Below are 23,578 nucleotides of genomic sequence, written 5' to 3'. Positions count from 1 at the left end.
TTACAATTGTGTCACCGGAAAACGAAAAAGGTAACGCATGACTTGGAAGTACCTATAGTTCTCTAATTTTGTTTCTGGTTGTAGGAACAAGCAGATATATTATGGTAGGGGAGCAAAGTATGCTAAATGTGCAGTCACTCGAGCGCTTTGGGGACCTATTGGGTTGTGATTATTAGGTCCTAAAACCAAAAAAGTTAAGTAAAATTTTCCATTTTAGTGGGGACTTCCCATTTTGTAATTTAATTTTCCATTTCCAACAATCTTTTTACCGATTATAGCGCCATCTATCCATAATTCAAAAAAATGTTTCGAATAAAAATTATTTATTTTTATACAAACAATCCAAATCTGCAATAAGAAACGGGGTCTACCATTTAAGATTTTAAAGTAACCCCCCACCTCACCTCCGTGGGGGGTCGTGTTTGGAACCATTCGATAGATTTTTCAAAAATATTGATAAGTATTTTGCAGTTTTTCGATATGATGTTTATTTTGCGAAAGATCGCGGGATTTGTATTTAAAATTTTAAATTTACCCCCATTCCTCTCCTTGGGGTTCAAGTTTGGTATTTTTCGATAGATTTTTGAAAAATATTGAACACGTAGTTTTTAGTTTTTCAATCTGACGTTCATTTCGCGAAATATTCGCTTTTTTTTGTGAAACTTTTTGACTCACCCATTTCCGTAGCCCCGCTCAAATCGTCATATTTTTGAAATATAGACTCTTTTGCATGTACTTAACTTACCTTTCCTTAATCTAACAATTTCGAGTATTTTTAAGGATAGATTTTTTTTCGGGCCCCCCTGAACGAACTCCCCTGTGTTAAGAGCCAATATATGGTGGAGGTACATCTGCAGGGTACCACGTTTCTCCCCATATGATAATCTGACGCGCTCGAGTAACTGCAAAAATCCCCGCTTGGGCTCCCCTACCATTATATTTGTGTTGCCGGGAAGCGAAAAAGGTAGTTCCCGAAATGTTCCCAAACTGTGGCTTATTCCACATAAAATAGTAAATTGCATAAGATGACACAAGAAAATAGTTTCAGAACAATACCAAAATAAGATGTAGTAGAAGTACAGGACAGAGACATGATTATCTACAATTACTAAACGTTCGTAAGTTTCCTCTGGATCGTCAAAATGAAAAATTTTAACGAACAATAACCGCGCCACGAACGCGCGGCGCACACACGGCGCGGAGTTCGCAGCGCGGATATCTGTCTCCGCCTTAACACCGACATCAAACGACTGATAGCAGATGCATTATTTAGTTCAAAATACGTATAGGTACCTACCTAAAAATACTATTACATTCCAACAATCATTATCAGTTTTTACAATTCATTTAGAATAGATGTAACACCTATTGTAAGCATCTCTTTGATGTTCACATCAAAGAGATGTTTAAATTGTTTGTTGCACGTTTAGACTTTATTATTGGATTTCCGGAATCATAAAAGTCTTTTACATAATCCACAAAAACATTACCTGACTGCCAGATTAACTTCTGTAACAAAGATTTAGACTTTAATTATAAATACAAGTAGGGCCCGACAGGCCCGTATTGCCCCTTTACGTGACAAAATTCTTTCGACGCAATAATTTCAAAAATGATAATCAATATTTTGAATAACTCATGACTATGTTGAAGGAAACACACTTCTAAACAAATTCAGTGATGCATAAAATTCAATAAAAATTTTTTTATCAGTTTATGATAAAAGAATTAACGTCTCGGGCCCGCCGGGCCCACCTTGCCCGGATAAGGGTTAACTATAGAAATGCACAACAGGTGAAGCAATGGGCTATTTGAAGGAGGACAATTACTGAAGCCTTTCGAAACGGTTTTTTTAGATTAATGCTCAAGAATAGAGCAAATGTTGTGACAGTAAACCACATAGTAGTTACATCAAACCGATATTTATTTAAAATTCACTATTCACTAAACCCATATTCATTTATATTTTTGGAATAAATATAGATTTTGTTTTCACAACTTTTGGACAATAAACCCAAATGTTATCAGTAACTACTTTAGATATGTTATTGTAAATTGCTGACACTCCCCACTAATCGTTACGAATTCATTTTGTTAGGTACCGACAAGAACAGCATTGATACAGACACGAACAGCATTCCTCTCAATAAGGATAAATGGCTTTCCTCTTCCTTACTGGTCGTTGTCGTACAGTATATATAATACATTTGAAATTGGACATAAGAATGTTTTTGTAATCTTTTCGTTGTCGTTTCGGGTGATATAAATCTTCCTTTATTTGTAAGATCATTTTATGAAGAGAAAAATAAATTTTCCAAACGAAAATAAAGTCTATGTTAAAGAATCGTTATACAGTGATGAGCGCCCTAATAACCGGCAAAATAACGCAAAAGATGGAAAACACATTAAGTTGTGAGATAAAAAGAGATGAAACTAATAGAGGTGTAAAATTATCGATAGGAATCTATAAATTTACATTACATTACACAGTTTCCCACCTTGAGACGTCTGTGACAGGAGAATTTTATACAATTCTAAAATTCTGAGTATGACAACTGTCACTGGGACAGCATTTTATAAAATTCTCCTGTCCCAGTGACAGTTGTCATACTCCTCCGATACGGCTAAAGGTGGGAACGAGTGTAATGTAATGTAAGTTTATAGATTCCTATCGATATAATTTTACACCTCTACTAGTTTCATCTCTTTTTATTTCAAAACGTGTTATGTTTTCCATCTTTTGCGTTATTTTGCCGGTTATTAGCGCGCTCATCACTGTATTGTTATATTGTCTCTATATATTTACTCGTATAATATGTCTATATACGGTTGAGAAAAGTGCATCTCAATAAATGGCCGAAAATAAACAACCTACGTTTTGCAGATGACACAAGACTACAGTAAACCTAACATCGTACCCGACTAACCCGACCAATCATAGCAAACGAACGATAGTGACACAGAACAGAAAGTAGTAGAATCCCTATTAAAATTAGTATCTTGCTCACATAAAGGACAAGGACAAATAATGTGATCAATGTATTTTTTTGATATGACGGTTTAGTGAAGACCGATTTTTAAATATTTTGCTGCAAATATGGTAGAGAGCTCCTTCAGGGTTTGTTGAAATTGATGGAGTACATAAATCCATAATTTATTGCTAAAACAAAGTTTTGGGTAATTATATATTATGGTGTTCTAATGAACAGTTTTTTAAACAATATTTAAACAAATTAAAAACAAATGGAAATGAAAAAAAGTAAAGTTCAATTTTGTATATATGTTTGGTTTTATTTGGAAAACAACCGCCAAACAAAGAAATGTGTTTAGTTCTAAAGTTAAAAACTGCCAAACACAGTCATAACCTCACAAAATGCAAAACGTAGATATTCCACTACTCTCTGTTCTGTGTCACTATCGTTCGTTTGCTGATGGTTTGCTCTGATTGGTCGGGTTAGTCGGGTACGATGTTAGGTTTACTGTAGTCTAGATGACACAGCCCTTCTTGTAAATAGTCAAGAAGAGTTCATTGATCTCATACGACTAGTTGAAAACGAAAGTCAAATACTTTGGTCTGCAGTTAAATATTTAGACAGACACCATCCGACGCAAGTCGATAGCAGCAGAAAAACTCGGCCATTTTTATTCCTGAATCAAAAGATCCTGAAGTGTGTGTAAGATAAACGCAGCTTTATGGTACAATGTGTTTGAGTTAAGTCAATAAATATGTACATTATCAGAGACCTGCATTTTTTCGGTATTATGTTTACAATTTGTATAAATAGTTCCATTCATGTAGAACGAAAGGGCACGATAAGGACGAGGGTATAAGGCATTCAAGTTTAATATAAAAAATCGATAACTAGAAGCCCGGCGTCGCAGCAGCGTCGGCGGTCTCGGTGGATGCCGTCGCCGGCGGCGGCGACGACTCAGACGTCATTCGGTTGGCACAGCGACCGATTACGCCCATTTTCCGCTTCCATTGTCAAGGATAGGGGTATAAAAGGACTCGATCTCCCGGTGAATATTTCCGCCGATGATAATCTGTTTGTAAACGGAGCGAACCTTTAACGATTTCTTGTTAGGGATTTGATTCTGTATGCAAAGATACACAGCTATGCTGTGGAGATTTTACCGCAGCATTCAATGTTTTTCACTTGTCTAAATCGAAGAGCGCAGTTATACAAGTAAGAACTGGCGTTTAAAATTGAGAAAAAGTATAATAGAAATAGTATCTAGCAAAATATAGTAGAAATAGTAAAGTAAAAAAATAGACTCAATATATATCAAGAACCCATGACTCAGTAAAGGACCTGAGGAGTCAGATCAACAAAGCATCTGCATTGTCAGGATGTCCGCGGGAGATAGTCTGGTGAAATCCGTATATGTGCACAGATAGTAAAATTAGAATCTACAAGACTTGCATACGACCGATCATGACATATGGCATAAAAGTGCGCGAAGACACCAACAAAACGAAACAGATGCTAAGGGGTGCCGAAATGAAAACCCAAAGAACAATAGTGGGGAAAACCAGAAGAAGCAGGGTAAGAAATTCAAACATAGAGCAATGCAAAATTCAAGATATTGTAAAATGTGGAAGGCAGCGCAAGAGGATGTGGTACAACCATGTAAGGCAAATGGATGAGAGTAGACTCCCAAAAATTGGCCTAGAAAACAACCCGCACGGTTCAAGACCACCTAAAAGATGGAGGGATAGTTGGAAATCTACCTCCCAGGAAATTAACCAGAGGCAACTTCATAATTAAACAGATCGAAAGATCTACAAGAATTAAAAGAAGAAGAGAAGAAAATTTAGGACATATAACTAAAAAAAGCGAAGGCATGGTACGAATGATAGTTGAAGGCAACGCAGCGGGCAAAAGATACTGAGGAAGAATCCAACACGAAGTGTTTGGTCGGACCAACTAAAGAAGATGACAAGTTACTCATTCTATAAAGCAAAACAAATTATAGAGTAGAATAGTAGAAATATACACGAGCCGTATGACTCAATAAGATTTTGGTTATTAATAAATACCTGTAAGATATTTACAAATACCTATGCCTATAAGGCTGTGGTCTCCAATAAATCCGTAGGTTGCGTACAGCGTCACGCCGTAGGAAAATTGTTCATTTTCGTTTCTTTTAATAAACTTTAGGGTACAAAAACTATCTTACAACCGAAAATAGTTAAAAACGAGTGATTCTTAAACAAATTCAAATTACAGGCTGAATTGCAGTGACCACTGACTTGGCCGGTGGTATCCAATAGACACGGTAGGCTGCGTACAGCGTGTATTGAAGACCATCGCTTAAATTTTTAACAAATATTCTTTCATCATACAATTTACAAGAAGTGTGAGTTCATTATGAGTGACACTCAATTAGGATTTCGAAACGGATTAAAAACACGAGAAGCCCTTTTTGCCTTAAATATTTTAACACAACGATGCAGAGGCATGAATGTAGATGTGTATGCATGTTTTATTGATTACTGAAAAGCATTTGACTACGTTAACCATCAAAAAAATTGGCGAACAAGACTTGCAGATTGCCACAGAGCTATATTAGCAGCAAACAGCAACAACAGAAATAGAGCACACAACATCCGAAGATATACAAATCCGAGGAGGAGTGCGACAGGGTAATCACTGCTATTATGTAATCTATATTCTGAGTCTATATTAGAGAAGCATTGGACGAGGTACAAGGTGGAATCAAGATTAACGGAACCAGCATAGACAATATCAGGTACGCTGATGATACCGTCCTAATAGCAAGCAACGCGCAAGAACAACAAAACATAATAAATGCGGTTGTTCGTCATACCTAAATGTTCTTTTAGTCTAAGATCTAGTGAGGCTAGAAATTTGTCTAGTGATAATTCATAGCACACCAGGCTAAAAACCATGACCTGGCAGGCATCAGCCGTGCACGTGTATCTACCAGGTGAATCGAAAAGTGCATAGTTTAGGGGTAAAATAAACTTTCTCCTGTAGGGTTTAAATTTAAGTATGTGTTTGAGTAAGTCATTTAGAAGAAATGTGTACAATGACAGGCGATTCTGAAGAGCATAAGACCTTGCCAGGCGAGGGGAAAGATTGGGGGTTTTTCCTAAAATTATTTTTTTTTGCATCGAACAATTTTTTTTGGGTTTTTTGAATCATTCCAAACAGAAAAGGTCTTTAGTGATTTTTCTCTTAGGTTAATAGTTTTTGTTATATTATAAGCGATTAAAATTTTTGAAAATATCGGCCATTTTTAACCCAAAATCGGACATTTATCTAAAAATTTCAAAGTTGCCAAGGTAGGTAGATATTCTTTAAACATTGATTGATGAAATCCCAAAGAGTTTTTTGCAATACAATATCGGAAACCCCTTTGTTTTTTAATTGCTAATCAAGCGGGCGCGACGTTTGAGTTGGCATAAATTCATTATCTCGATAATGGGCAAATTTGAAGAGAAATCGTCAGACAGGTCGATTTTTATTTTTAAATTAGGACTTTTTGGCATATATATAATACTAGTGACGTCATCCATCTGGGCGTGATGACGTAATCGATGATTTTTTTAAATGAGAGTAGGGGTTGTGTGATAGCTCATTTGAAAGGGTATTTAATTCTCTATTCAGCAATATAAACATTACTATAATTACTTATACAGGGTGTACAAAAAAATTTTTTCTTCTATTTGTCAAATTTATTAAAAGTTAATTTAATAAAAAAAATTTTTTGTACACCCTGTATAAATAATTATGTTAATGTTTATATTAGTGAATAGAGGATTAAATAACCTTTCAAATGAGCTATCACACAACCCCTACTCTCATTCAAAAAAAATCATCGATTACGTCATCGCGCTCAGATGGATGACGTCACTAGTATTATATATATGCCAAAAAGTCCTAATTTAAAAATAAAAATCGACCTGTTTGAGGATTTCTCTTGAAATTTGCCCATTCTCGAGATAATGAATGTATGCCAACTCAAACGTCCTCACTTATACTACAGTGTCGCGCCCGCTTGATTAGCAATTAAAAAACAAAGGGGTTTCCGATACAGTATTGCAACAAACTCTTTGGGATTTCATCAATCAATGTTTAAAGAATATCTACCTACCTTGGCAACTTTGAAATTTTTAGATAAATGTCCGATTTAGGGTTAAAAATGGCCGATTTCGCAATTTTCAAAATTTTCAATCGCTTATATAACAAAAACTATTAACTTAAGAGAAAAATCACTAAAGACCTTTTCTGTTTGGAATGATTTAAAAAACCTAAAAAAATTTGTGATGCAAAAAAAATAATTTTAGGAAAAACCCCTAATCTTTCCCCTCGCCTGGCAAGGTCTTATGCTCTTCAGAATCGCCTGTCATTGTACACATTTCTTCTAAATGACTTACTCAAACACATACTTAAATTTAAACCTTACAGGAGAAAGTTTATTTTATCCCTAAACTATGCACTTTTCGATTCACCTGGTAGATACTCGTGCACGGCTGATGCCTGCCAGGTCATGGTTTTTAGCCTGGTGTGCTATGAATTATCACTAGACAAATTTCTAGCCTCACTAGATCTTAGACTAAAAGAACATTTAGGTATGACGAACAACCGCATTTATTATGTTTTGTTGTTCTTGCGCGTTGCTTGCTATTAGGACGGTATCATCAGCGTACCTGATATTGTCTATGCTGGTTCCGTTAATCTTGATTCCACCTTGTACCTCGTCCAATGCTTCTCTAATATAGACTCAGAATATAGATTACATAATAGCAGTGATTACCCTGTCGCACTCCTCCTCGGATTTGTATATCTTCGGATGTTTTGTGCTCTATTTCTGTTGTTGCTGTTTGCTGCCAATATAGCTCTGTGGCAATCTGCAAGTCTTGTTCGCCAATTGATGATGCCTGCCAGGTCATGGTTTTTAGCCTTGGTGTGCTATGAATTATCACTAGACAAATTTCTAGCCTTACAGGACGACCGTTAGTCGGAGGGTTCACTAGCTCTTAGACTATTTTACATCTAAACGTTTAAAAAAAAAAAAAAAAGAATCTGTGTGTACTTTGTACGCACGTAAGAAGTTATACTTCTATTATATGATTTAAACGAAATTAATATACATACTTTTTATTTATATTTTATTTAAATATTAAACTAATTTATACTTACTACTTCTCAAACATTTTTATTAAAACAGTGCCAAAAATTAAAATAATAAAAGAATAAAACACACACAAACACATTAAAAATGCCAATGATTTCTGAACATTAATTATTGTCGAAAATTTTTTTAACTAAATACGTATTTTCTGGAAATAAAATTATATAATAAATATACTTACAATCATAAAATATATAAAAAAAATAAAAAAATAAAAGTTTTTATTGGGATTCGAACCAGCTATCAGCGCGGTTGGTATATTGGGGTTCATTCGCCTTAAACGCTTCGCCACGGAGGCAATGTGTAAATATATAAAAAAAAATAAAAAATAAAAGTTTTTATTGGGATTCGAACCAGCTATCAGCGCGGTTGGTATATTGGGGTTCATTCGCCTTAAACGCTTCGCCACGGAGGCAATGTGTCATTATGTGCGAAGATCGACTAACTAAACGGATTAAGCTTTTGACATTTTTGAATTAAATTAAATTATTTTGATTTTGAATTGAAATGATTTAGAATTGAAAAAATACAACAAAACATAGAGTAAGAAAACAATATATTAGGTGAACATTGATAGAAATTTTGATGGTAATCAAATTATGTAAATAAAAGTATTACATACTACATATGTATTTTGGTAGGTTCAAATAGGTAGGTACCTTTGATACATTTACAATTATTACGTACCTGTTGCTTTTAAAAAATTATTAAATGTCATTACAATTATAAACTTTTTTGTTTCTGTCCTCACAACAATAAAACTAATATATTATACATTTGTTTACCTGCATATTGAACAATTATTTATTATTGACAGATCATTTCAACACCCAATCAGAACCCGTATAACGACTAATACCATACTGTCGGTGTGCGCATGCGCGCAGATCAATATAAATTCACCCTCAATCTCAATCGCGCCTAAAGAAGTATAACTTCAAAAAAATTAATATTTTCAAGACACCAATAAATATCAGGACAAATAATAATAGAGCAGGTAACTTCCATACAATATTTGGGAGCAAATTTCAATAGCCAGTGTACCAAAAAAAAAAAAAAGAAATCCTATCAAGAACCGAACAAGCAAGGAAAGCACTCATGAAGACGAAACATTTTTTACAAGATCATAGTCTGGAGCTCAGAATCCGAATGATCAGATGTTACGTTTGTTCTGTCTAGCTATATGGCTGTGAAAGTTGGACAATGGGTAGTGGTACTTCGACGCATGAGCAAACAAAAAGAATTACTAAAAATAATCAAAGAAACGAAAATACAATACTTGGGTCATGCGTTGAGAGCTGAGAGATCTGAATTACTTCAAATAATATTGGAAGGTAAGTAAAGGGCAAAATATCAGAAGGAAGATGTCAGAACTCGTGGCTGAAAGACCTGAGAAGATGGTTTGGCCGCTAATCCGTAGACATCTTTCGTACAGCAGTTTCCAAAACTACAATTATTATTGCCATTTGGATCGCCAATCTTCGAAAGGAGACGACGCAAGATATCAGTTCTGAGTCTCTTAAAAACCATAACCGTTTACATTTTGTAAATGAATTGTTTTTTTTTATTATTTCTGGTCGGATTTCGCATACGACATTCTATGTCCAAATGATTTCTACATAATATTTCACTATTTTCGCATACTTCATATCTATAAACTTTTTCGTATTTTTACTCATTTGCCAATTAATTTATAATCATCTTATCCGCTGCTGGTCTTGTATTACTATACATTGTCATTTTTCATCAAAAAGACAATTATAATAATAATATATCATCATCAGATCGGGTATCTGACGTATCTTGGAATTAATAGCACGCCTTGGTGTGAATTTGTGATAAACAAAAGTGTGTATTTGCGTCGGCTTTATCGCATGACTTAGATGTCTATTTAAACCGCACATATCTAGAAACCGAAATATGTATATTCATAATATAAAACAAGAGATAATAATACTGTTCCGTTCTATAATCACCATCATTCAAATACATGAATCAAGAGTAAAATTTCAAAATCTAATTAATCTTATTCACTTACTAATATTCAATGTAATGATATTATCTATGAAAAATAAAAGACTGCCAAGTTTGACAGTTGGTCCAATATACCGTGTGTTTACTTTTAAATTAGATTTAGAAATATACCCAATACATGACAACACTGCTTCCCCGCTTCCCACACCCAGTCATTCGTCGATTCTACAGTGGCAGTGCAACTCATTTTCATAAGCAATGTTGCCGATCTTAGCGCTTCCTTCACTCGCCTACCTCTAATCGAAAACTAAACGTATGGTATCTTTTAACATATTTCAGACATGATTTTTACTGCGATCTTGCTTATTATTATATACATATTTTACCTTTACATAAAATAAAATAAGAATTGAATAATTGAAAATGACTTACAGCTCTTCTCGCTGGCGTTGGGATAAAACCATTTTCATGATAATGTTCCGAAGCTGACTTAAAAATTCCTATAGCATTACCTGCAACAAAAAGAGATATTTGAATAGAAATAAAGATAGTACATACCTATATATTGTTTTATTCTGTATCACTCTATGTCTACCACACCATTAAGGAACACTTTGGAATTAACATCATTATATTTATATTGAGGGGCAAAATTATGGAATAAATTATTTTTTTCGGGAATAGGTGACTTTGGAGAAAAATTCCGAAATATTTTAAGTTGTGATTTTTTGGCATATACAGTTCGTACAATATACATACCGTTGCACGTCATTTACTACGTCAGAGATCTAAGTTGACATTGTTACCTGATTACAAAAAATTCTTGAATTTTAAATCAAATATATCACATCATTATTGCGAAGTGGATTATACAACAAAACAAATCATGAATATTCAATGTAAATAAATAAAAACATTAGAAATAGAAAACCAGAATTAAGTTATAATCTCACGTTAAAGTAAATAATAAAAATAATAAATATAATAAAACAAATACTTATAGTAAGGAATAAAAACAAATCTGAAGTGTCAATATGGCAACTGTCAAATAAATGTTACCAACTTATGCCAAAATGTCACCTTTGTTCGATCGCAGTTACAGAGTCATCCGAACAAGTGTGCCTTATAAAAACGCTTTATATTAAACTTATACAAATTAAATGAAATAAGTTAGGATATGTTTCTTTAAATTTACATTAATAGAAATCTTCCAATATTATTTCTATGCGTATATAATAAACTATGTCTAGTGGCTGTAATTCCAGTGTACTCAGCTAAACGATTCTAAAATGAACACACCTACGACTGAAATATTTCGTGTTGGTATCATGTGACGTCACGTGTTATGACGCGGATGACGTGCAACGGTATATTATTGTAGGGACTGTATATCAACGTTATCCATGATTTTTTTAAAATGAAAATAGGGATCGTGTGCTAGCTCATTTGAAAGATTACTCAATTCTCTATTCACCGATATAAACATTAATATAATTATAAAATAAAAATTTCATTTTTAATTCAGTTGCAATGCGAAGGCAAAACAATCTTATTTTTCAATTAGAATATGGAGCGCAGTCCAGGCCTCTGAATCGCGATTTTCGACTCTAATTGGAGTCTCATCGGAGAGAGCGTAGGCTTGTTCTCCATATTCTAACCGATCAGTACCGAGAGCTTTTCCCACCCATTGCAACTGAAGTGAAAATATTAGGTGACTAGCGGCATTTGGCAATTAAAAGATGAAGTTTTCAATCCTAATAGCATTATTAATAATATTTAAAAATATTAAAAATATTACTAAAAGATTTTTAAATTGAAAACTTATTGGTCAATTTCCTTGGTAACACCTCCAAGGCTTCTAAAATTATCCGTGATAGTGTGACGTCAAAACGTCACACTATCGTCACAAAGGTTTCCAAACACGTTGTGTCTAGGTATACGCTAACGTGTACGCAAATAAAAAAGTTAGGTAGAATTAAACGTCATAACAAATATTTTTCTATCAAACAAACACTAAACATATCAAAATAGCGTGTATCAAAATATACAGTCACTGCCCACGCTAAATAGTCACTAGCTTGATGAAGTTTAACTTTTTTATTTGCGTACATTTTAGCGTGTACCTAGACACAACGTGTTTGGAAACCTTTTTTTGACGTTTTGACGTCACGACTATCGCGGTCCATTTGCAAGCCATATGGATGCTGAAGCGAAGAAGACAAGAGGGAATTCAAAAACTTACAATTCACGACCCCGTCTGTTCAGCTGGTAAATTCCAACACAAAATGGACCTAGTTACTCAAAGGAGTAAAGACTAATATAAAAATAAAATAAAAATTTCATTTTTAATTCAGTTGCAATGCGAAGGCAAAACAATCTTATTTTTCAATTAGAATACGGAGCGCAGTCCAGCCCTCTGAATCGCGATTTTCGACTCTAATTGGAGTCTCATCGGAGAGAGCGTAGGCTTGTTCTCCATATTTTAACCGATCAGTACCGAGAGCTTTTCCCACCCATTGCAACTGAAATGAAAATATTAGGTGACTAGCGTCATCTGGCAATTAAAAGATGAAGTTTTCAATCCTAATAGCATTATTAATAATATTTAAAAATATTAAAAATATTACTAAAAGATTTTTAAATTGAAAACTTATTGATCAATTTCCTTGGTAACACCTCCAAGGCTTCTAAAATTTGCAAGCCATATGGATGCTGAAGCGAAGAAGACAAGAGGGAATTCAAGAACTTACAATTCACGACCCCGTCTGTTCAGCTGGTAAATTTCAACAGAAAATGGACCTAGTTACTCAAAGGAGTAAAGACTAATATAAAAATAAAATAAAAATTTCATTTTTAATTCAGTTGCAATGCGAAGGCAAAACAATCTTATTTTTCAATTAGAATACGGAGCGCAGTCCAGCCCTCTGAATCGCGATTTTCGACTCTAATTGGAGTCTCATCGGAGAGAGCGTAGGCTTGATCACCTTCTGATGTTTTTTCATATTCACGACCCATCCCTCACCTCCATCGGTTGTAAGCCCGACACATTTGGACCCATTAGTTCCGTAAGCGAATAAAACTATCCAAGAAATCCAAAATGTCTTGGCCAGTTGTAGTGTGTGGCAAAATAACATTTCTTCTTCAACTGAACCAACTGAAATTAAACCTTACTAAGCATGACAATTTAACTTTGTCAACAATATCTGTACTTTCGTCTAATTGTAAAGAATAAAAATCAGTTTCTTTCATAGCAGATATTAAACGCTCCTTTACGTTAACAGATATTTCCTCGATTCTGTTTCACTGTAGTGTTCGATAGGGGTATTTTACATATCTGTTGACCTGCTTTTTCGTCAAACAGAAGTAACGAAATTATTTCTGCCCCGGACAAAATAAGGTTTTCGCCTGATGTGTGCGGAGCGCTATATTTTGCTAGTAGCAAAGACAGCCGGTAAGAGGCCATGCCACATTCTCCATATTCGACCAAGTCGAACTCACTTCTTTGACCAAAATATCAAAGGCTTATTTAAGGTTTTTGGATGTTTAGTTGAAATTAGGTTTTGAAGGCTTCATACTTTCGTTAGCCAAGGTTTCGAAACAAAGAAGTACATTTAGTCCAGGGCGCATCTGTTTTGAGATGGACGTTGAGAGGTGACTCAAATTTTTTTGCAGAAATTGCTTGAAAATAACTCAAATAATAATATTAAAGTTATCCTCCCACTCAAAATGATCCGGAACATTGTTTAAATAATCAAAATGCCAAAATATGAAGGAAAAATTCGATTTTTTTATTGATTTTTTGATTATAACTTTAAAACTATTCATTTTTGAGAAATGTTGTACTGACATAAAAGTTGCGTAATTAAATTTCCTACAATATAGAATTGGTTAAAAATTTTAAAAATAGTCACCCTTGTTGCAAAATAGCAATAATTGCGAAAACAACCATACAAAAACAAGTATTCGCATTTTACGTTTTTCAACCATTTATGCTACACTTAGGACCTTCATATTTCACCCAGAAAAACTTTATGATTCAGTAAAATAATACTGTAAATTTCATTAAGATGGGTTGAATAGATTTTGCAAAATAAATTTTGCAATCCAGCTTTCGCAAAAAAAAATCATTTTTTTAATGCAACAGGACTGAAAATAAAGCAGATAGCAAGTTGAATTTTTTTATGCTTATAGAAGTGTACTGTACCTTTCATTTGCAATTTGCAAAATTAAAATCGATTAATTACCACGGCGTCAGGAAATTTTTTAAATAAACATTAATTTTTGGTGCTACGCGCAGGACAGCGGTGTTCGATTCACGCAAGTTGATTTCCACCAAAATTTCTTCCAACTTTTATCTAATATATTATTTTCTTACTCTATATTTTGTTGTATTTTAATATTTTAATTCCACAAAAATCAAACTAATTTTATTATTGTCTGTGAAATATTGTTTAAACAATTGCATATGTTTAAAAATAATAAACTTATATTCTCTAAGATAAAATATATGAACAAAGAAAGTTTTTGCCAAAAAAGTGTTATTTCAAAGGATAGAGTATGTGTTTTTATTTTGCAATAAACAAATTTATTTATTTATATCGAAATTGTAATAAAAATTAAAATGTATCAATCATTATCAAAGGTCATTGGAATGCCCAATCAGAGCAAACTATCCGCTGTCCTGCGCGTAGCACCAATAATTAATGTTTATTTAAAAAAATTTCTGACGCCGTGGTAGTTATTCGATTTTAATTTTGCAAATTTCAAATGAAAGGCACAGTACACTTCTATACGCAAAAAAAATTCAACTTGCTATCTGCTTTATTTTGAGTCCTGTAACATTTTGAAAAAATGAATTTTTTTGCGAAAGCTGGATTGCAAAATTTATTTTGCAAAAGCTATTAAACCGATCTTAATGAAATTTACAGTGTTCTTTTACTGTATCATAAAGTTTTTCTGGGTGAAATATGAAGGTCCTAGGTGGAGCATAAATGATTGAAAAACGTAAAATGCGAATACTTGTTTTTGTATGGTTTTTTCGCAATTATTGCTATTTTGCAACAAGGGTGACTATTTTTAAAATTTATAACTAATTCTAGTTTGTAGGAAATTTAATTACGCAACTTTTATGTTAGTACAACTTTTCTCGGAAATGAAAACTTTTTAAGTTATAATCAAAAATCGAAGAAAAAAATCGAATTTTTCCTTCATTTTTTGACATTTTGATTTTTTAAACAATGTTCCGGACTTTTTTGAGAGGGAGGATAACTCAAATATTATTATTTGATTTATTTTCAAGCAATTTCTGCAAAAAAATTTGAGTCACCTCTCAACGTCCAAATGTACTCAATATTTTTACAGATGCGCCTGGTCTAATTGGGGTATAGGTTCTTCTTCCGTACCTATGAACGTGAATCTGTATTGAAGGTATTCAGGACAATATTTTCGTAAGATTTTCTTCCCTTTTTTAACATTTGAAAATACATGAGGCACTTTAGCGGCATTGCTAATATATGGACGATTAGGCTCACCTTCGCCAGTAGATTGATATTTTCTCTTAACACAAGAACCACTTTTCAGCTAGTTTTCCATCGTTAAATAGTTAAGACTACTTTTAAACGAAAACAACGCTAGAAAGAGTATCAAGCCACTGTCGTATGTTATTCCTCGGGCCAATACCAGAGTCAGACTGAGAACAAGAACGATTCTTGAAGAACCGAGTGTTTGGGTACGAGTAAGAGAACGAATGGTAGAAAACCGATCGGACTGGCGCCTGAAAAAAAACCGGTTCTGGTCTCTACTAAGCTACTGTAAGAGCCACGCTGCGACCCACCTGATATCCCCCCGCGACCCACTAGTGGGCCGCGACCCACCGGTTGGGAAACGCTGCGCTAGAGCGATAAAGTGACGGTACTCAGTAAACGTCAACTTTTCGTTGCCATTGACAAGCGAAAAAGTCTTCTTTATCAAGTGATTGTAGAAAAAATATATTTACATCTCCAAAACAACGGTTTATTTGAACTTTAATAATAACTGTCAATGCCTATGTATTAAAGAAAATAAATAGATTGATGGAATCGACCATTACTTAATCGAAATTCATTTTATCTAACAATAAAACACTGAAAACTTTTGTGTTCAATACTTCCACAAAATTCATTACAAGTTAACAGCTGTTTCGGCAGAGTGCCTTTCTCAACTAATGTATTTCACTATGTGTCTGCACTTTAAAATCTCGTAACTGAATAGGTTGAAGAGTGGGACGCTGTTTGTCCCAAGTTCGTCATTCAGGATTATATCTGTATTTTTTAATTTATCGATTTCCATAGATTCTAATAAAGATAGCTTAAGGCCTTTATATTGAATATAAAGAATTTGAATCTGTTTTTTTATTATTGAAAGCCCTTTTGTGTTCTGCTATACGATTGTCAAAGGTTCTACCAGTTTGACCGATATAGGTAACTTTTTCAACAGTGTCCACATGTCAGTTTGTATACACCACTCTGTAATTGCTTTTTCTTTTGGCTCTTATTGTTCTTAATGTATTTACTTAAGTTGTTGTTTGTTCTGAAAGAGCTTCTGTTCTGAAACCAGCTCTGGTTTTTGGTATGGAAAGCTGAACGTTCCGGAATTTTTTTCAGAATATTTTCCTTTTCTTTTTGACAACGATTTCTGGAGTGGAAATCGAAACGTCAAAAAGTATATAATTAAAAATGTAATTTTCATTACACCAATAATAATTGTGGCCCAATCGCATATAAACATAATACTAAACATACATGAGTATCCAAAAGTGTGCACTACCGCAAAAAGCAGTAGCATTTGAAAATCCCTTTTATTTGTGACACCAATAGACCAGGGCGCATCTGTAAAAATATTAGTACATTTGGACGTTGAGAGGTGACTCAAATTTTTTTGCAGAAATTGCTTGAAAATAACTTAAATAATAATATTTGAGTTATCCTCCCTCTCAAAAAGGGCCGGAACATTGTTTAAATAATTAAAATGTCAAAAAATGAAATGTGCTACGCGCAGGACAGCGGATAGTTTGCTCTGATTGGGCATTCCAATGACCTTTGATAATGATTGATACATTTCAATTTTTATTACATTTCGATATAAATAAATAAATTTATTTATTGCAAAATAAAAACAAATACTGTATCTTTTGAAATAACACTTTTTAGCAAAAACTTTCTTTGTTCATATATATTTAACTTAGAGAATAAAAGTTTATTATTTTTAAACACATGCAATTGTTTAAATAATATTTCACAAACAATAATAAAATTAGTTTGATTTTTGTGGAATTAAAATATTAAATTCAACAAAATATAGAGCAACAAAATAATATATTAGATAAAGATTGGAAGAAATTTTGGTGGAAATTTACTTGTGTGAATCGAACACCGCTGTCATGTGCGTAGCACCAAAAATTAATGATTATTTAAAAAATTCCCTGACGCCGTGGTAATTAATCGATTTTAATTTTGCAAATTGCAAATGAATGGTACAGTACACTTCTATAAGCAAAAAAAATTCAACTTGCTATCTGCTTTATTTTCAGTCCTGCAACATTTAAAAAAAAATGATTTTTTTTTGCGAAAGCTGGATTGCAAAAATTTATTTTGCAAAATCTATTAAACCGATCTTAATGAAATTTACAACGTTGTTTTACTATATCATACAGTTTTTCTGGGTAAAATATGAAGGTCGTAAGTGTAGTGTAAATGGTGGAAAAACGTAAAATGCAAATACTTGTTTTTGTATGGTTTTTTTTCGCAATTATTGCTATTTTGCAACAAGGGTGACTATTTTTTAAATTATTAACCAATTCTGTATTGTAGGAAATTTAATTACAGTACAACTTTTCTCAGAAATGAACAGTTTTAAAGTTATAATCAAAAAACCAATAAAAAAATCGAATTTTTCCTTCATATTTTGACATTTTGATTATTTAAACAATGTTCCGGACCATTTTGAGTGGGATCATAACTCAAATATTATTATTTGAGTTATTTTCAAACAATTTCTGCAAAAAAATTTGAGTCACGTCTCAACGTCCATCTCAAAACAGATGCGCCCTGGACTACAGCTCATTAGAATCAATATAACCACAACATAATATGACGAAGTAACACCACGTTAATACAGACTATTGGAAATATTACATCACATGTTTTCAATTAAGTAAAGCATAAACATCACAGGTAAGCTATCAAATCTCTTATTTCCTAATATCCCGCTTTCCAGTACTAAAAATATTTTTGAACGCACGCATGTGAGGACCTGAAACAATTTTAGAATAGCGTGTGTGAAGAGGGAACGAACAGAGATAGATACTCGAGTGCATCTGAATCCGACGATTTTTGGCAACGATTCAACACCTACCGAAAATAAAAGAAACCATTGCAGTCTAGAAGTCTGGTCGAAGGGAAGAATGTACTTCTATTTCATGGAATATGAAAAGGATGTCGCCGGAATTTGGAATAGGGGAGAGGTTTTGTCTGAAAATAGTGGTCTTGTCGTTTATTTGTGCTCTTAAGAATTTAAATGTCTGTGAATATGTTTTTGTTTTGGAATATTTACCGGAATGATCATGAAATATTAAGTACAACTAACAAGCGTTATGAGAATTGCTGTTTTCTGTTATAAATTCGGAATAAAAAAATCTATTTCATAAACTTAATCGAAAAATTTTGCATCACCTAAAATTATTATGCTCATTTTCATAGTTGATTTTCTCGTGAACGGATTAACTGATTCCGCTTTCTTTATTATTTTAGATTTTTCTTTGGTATTTAATTCTTCTTAAGGTGCCTTTTCCATTACTGAAGGTTGGCTATAACTACAGCAACTTGCTCTGTATCTTGACTGTCCAGTGTCTTAACGCTGGCCACTCACTTACGGATATCGAAGAGGCCATGACATGCAGGCCATGGACTGAAGGCCGTTATTTAAGTAGTTAAGTTAATGAACTGCAGTTGAGACGCCACACATGCAGTTTTGTGATCGAGCGTGCCAACGCCTTTACGAAAACTGCGTGTATGTGGTGATTTTGGCTTCAATTAACCGCCTGTCAGTCGCTCGGCCTCTTCGATATCCGTAAGTGAGTGGCCAGCATGACTGTCACGTTCCATGACTGTCCAGTCTTACGTTCTTCAGCCATGACCATTTTCTTCTTCCTGGATCACTTCTTCCTTCCACTTTCCCTTCCATTATGCGTCTTAAAGAGTTGTATCTTTCTCCCCTGTAAATATGTCCTAGATAACTGATTTTTCTGTTTTTTTTTACAAAATTTTACTAGTTCTTTCTCAGTCCGCATTCATCTTAGCATCTCGTTGTTGGTCACGTGCTCTGTCCAAAAGATGTTCAGCATCCTTCGAAAAACCCAGATCTCAAAGATACGCCTCATACTTGTAATTCCGAGAGACCATGTTTCCACTCCGTATAGCAATACGGAATAAATGAATGTTTTTACAAATTGATATCAGATATCTAACGATAAGGTAGAGTTTATAAGGAAGTTTTTCATTCTTTGAAAAGCAGACCTATAGGCCAGGGTAATAAGACAAAAATATACCCCGTTCGTGACACTTCAGCAGCCAGGGTACTGAAGCGTTTTTTCGACAAGTAATACCTATAGGAACAAATTGTAACTATTTCCTGCGTAGGATCTGGTGACCATTTTTATTTATAAACAATTATGTAACTGTCAAAAAATGGCATTTTCCCTTTTTTTTCAAATGAATGGAAAACAGTGAAACTTATGATTTTTTTAGTACAAATATCTTTGAGATTATGGAAGAAGCTTTAAAATGACATATTACAAAGTTTGATATACTCATTTATTGTTAATATAATTGCGAAAAAAGGTCGGAATTGCAAAAAAAATTATTTTCGCAATAACTGTTGTAAAAATTAGTGTACAGGTTTGAAATTTTTGTCAAATGATGGTTCTTTGGTGCTTAATATGTGATAAAAATTTCAAAGCGATTCATTCAATTGTTTAAATTTTATTCAAATTGTTTATCCCAGAGAGCATTTTTTTTTGCAATAACATAAGTCAGAAAAACATGACGTTAGAACCATTACACAGGTGTCAACTGAAAGAGCATGAGCTATATTTTCAACTTGGTTTAAAAAAAGCGAATAAAAAATGCATTTATTAGTAATAAATAATTATGCAAAAGTATCGTAAATCTTTCCTTATAAACTTTTTGGATAACTTGTTCCAAAAAAATTAACTTTTTTACCCTGTTTTAAGTGCACAACTACCAAGTAATGTTATTTATATCATAACTGATACAAAATTGTAATAAATAAACTGCGCGTCATAGAAAAGGGCACCCTAAAAATGAGTAATTTTTGAGGTTGAGTATCTCCTAAACCTGTTGTCCGATTTAAGTGATTTTTTTAATATCTTATAGCCTTATGCTTTGTCCATATACCTATCATAATATTTTTGCTAAACAGGTCATTGTATACCGGGTGTACGAATCAAACTGTGTTTTTTTCTCAAAGTTCGCAACACCCTGTGGAATATCCTAGCATTTATAAAATACTGAAATTAAAACCCCACTATAGCCTCAGGTTTTCTCAACATTCTGTTTTTTGATTCATTCGCTTATGTTGGATAATACAAAGGTTAGGTACTTTAACAATTAGCCATGTTCTTTTTCAGTACAGGGTGTTAATAAACAAGTGCGACAAACTTTAACGGGTAATTCTGCATTAAAAAATAATGACAGTTTGCTTTATAATCGTATGTCCGCAAATGCTTCGTTTGCGAGATACGGGATGTTGAATTTTTTCTTACAAACTGACGATTTATTTATTGCTTTAAAACCGGTTGAGATATGCAAATGAAATTTGGTGGACTTTAAGACGTAGGTATTGCACATTTTTTGACATACAATTAAGAATTGTATTTTCAGCATTGGCGTGCATACGGGTAATATGATCGGTCATATTACCCGTATGCACGCCAATAGTGAATATAAAATTCTTGATTGCAAGTCAAAAAATTCGCAATAACTATCTGTTAGAACCTACCAAATTTCATTTGCATGTCTCCACCGGTTTTAGGGCAATAAAATAAATCGTCAGTTTGTAAAAAAAATCAACATCCCCTATCTCGGAAACGAAGCATTTGCGGACATAAGTTTATTAAGCAAACGGTCATTATTTTTTCATGCAGAATTGCCCCTTAAAGTTTGTCGCACTTATTTACAAACAACCTATACTGATGAAGAAGATGACTAGTTGTTAAAGTGCATAACTTTTGTATTATCCAACATAAGAGAATGAATCTAAAAACAGAATGTTCAGAAAACCTGAGGCTATAGTCGGGATTTAATTTCAGTATTTTATAAAGGCTAGAATATTCCACAGGGTGTTGCGAACTTTGAGAAAAAAAAACACAGTTTGATTCGTACACCCTGTATACAATGAAAATTTACCTGTTTAGCAAAAATATTATTACAGAGATATTGACAAAGAATAAAGCTATAACATATTCAAAAAATCACTTAAATCGGACAACAGGTTAAGGAGATACGCGACATCAAAAATGACCCATTTTTTAGGGTGCCCGTTTTCTATGACGCGCAGTGTATATATAATTTCTTATATAACAAAATAAAAAGTTTATAAGGAAAGATTTACGATACTTTTGCATAATTATTTATTACTAATAAATGCATTTTTATTCGCTTAATATAAAAAAAGGGAAAAATGCCATTTTTTGACACTTAATTGTTTATAAATAAAAATGGCCGCCAGATCCTACGCAGGAAATAGTTACAATTTGCTCTTTTATAGGTATTACCTGTCGAAAAAACGCTTCAGTACCCTGGCTGCTCGAGTGTCATGGGAAAACCTTATGACCCTGGACTACTAGCGTACTCTATACGAGCACGTATTTCGACCTCGTGGTCTAGATCAGAGGTTCTCAATCTTTTTGAGTCATGTACCATTTAAACTTTCTTTTATTATATTTCTATATTTTTAGATTGCATAATCAAGACTTACTATGTACTACTATTTTAAGTTTTTGTGTGTTTTTTGTACCACCGCAAATAATGAAATGTACCACCAGTGGTACATGTACCACAGATTGAGAACCGCTGGTCTAGATCGTTTGTTATCCAGCAACCAAGATACTGGAATCTTTGTACGGGTTCTATCTGTTTGTTATAGATACGAATATTAATTTCGAAATTTGGAGTAGTCCCGACACTGAAAAGTAAAAGGTTGATACCTTTTTTATTTAGAAATTTTGCTGCTTTATTAGTTGAACCTTTTTATATGTCAAAAACCCTGATATTCCTATTATTATAGTATGCAGAACTGATTGATGTTTTGTATAATCTTTGATTAAGTAAATTATCTACTAACTTTGATTCGTATATATTGTTGTTTGCAATTTGTTTTACACGTCCTCATTGTTCATTGTAATTTTCTACTGACATGGGAATATATTTTAATCTGGTATTCATGTTGTTATATGAAGCCATTCGTGCGTCTATTTATTACCTATATTAATAATATGGGCAGATTATCGGAGAATAGGCCATTTTTGGGAAACATTATTTACCAGCAATTTTATTGCTGGAACGGATTTATTATTACGGTCGCTTAACCACAATAATTCTAATACATAAGAATAATTATGATTTTTGTATAAAAAGACACTGTACCTATCTAATGTACTTTACAGAATTGAAACTGGACTATTTAAGCGGCCTCAGGAATGTTTTAAAATTATAAACAATTTTTTGACTTATAAACAAATAGAATATCTCGGGATCAAAATTAAATCAAATCATGAAAACGGCATTGGAAAAAAGCGGCAGGACGTTTCTTTTAAAAGAAAAAACTTAATTGTTATGAGTGGTTCCTGAGATACAACTGGTCAAAGTTGACCGGCATTTACGGCAAAGATATAAACAATAGGATCATAATTTTTTAACCATCATCAGCTTTCTATTTTTGTCCTCTTTCTCCACACCAATTTTCATATCTTTAAAATAGTCATAACATATATTATTATAATGAAAACTATCGATATTACGAGTGAAAATTGACAAAAATAGCAAAATTCCAATCAAAAATTAGGTTGGAGAAAATGTAATAATCTCAAAGTTCAAAATCGGTATACGTTAAAAAATGCATTTTCTTGGCTTCCCATGGAGCAATTTTCTTCATTCTTTTTTTGTTCCCAAGTAACTCGAGTAGAGCCATCTAACTAATGCATTATTAAATGTCAAATTTGCTTTTGTTTTGTTATAATAAATTAATTTATTTGTTATAACAAAATTTTTAATTTGTTTAAATAAATATTGTTTAAATAATTACACAGCTTTCAAATGAGAATATTTGTGTTTTTAAAAAATTTTTTATAAATAAATTAATCTATTATAACAAAACAAAAGCAACT

General features: G+C 33.1%; 1 protein-coding gene across 1 annotated transcript in view; it reads right to left on the bottom strand.

The window, feature by feature from the left end:
- LOC126882408 (lissencephaly-1 homolog) overlaps positions 1-23,578 on the bottom strand; it is a 179,280-nt gene that overhangs the window by 138,838 nt on the left and 16,864 nt on the right. The window contains exon 2 of the mRNA XM_050647353.1: positions 10,570-10,649. Coding sequence (XP_050503310.1) covers positions 10,570-10,607 — 38 coding nt within the window. The 5' untranslated portion in view covers positions 10,608-10,649. The remainder of the gene's footprint in view (positions 1-10,569; positions 10,650-23,578) is intronic.

This window comes from Diabrotica virgifera, chromosome 1 (genome assembly GCF_917563875.1).
Source record: "Diabrotica virgifera virgifera chromosome 1, PGI_DIABVI_V3a".
In the NCBI taxonomy this organism is placed as follows: domain Eukaryota; kingdom Metazoa; phylum Arthropoda; class Insecta; order Coleoptera; family Chrysomelidae; genus Diabrotica; species Diabrotica virgifera.
This window is presented reverse-complemented; position numbering and strand designations above follow the sequence as displayed.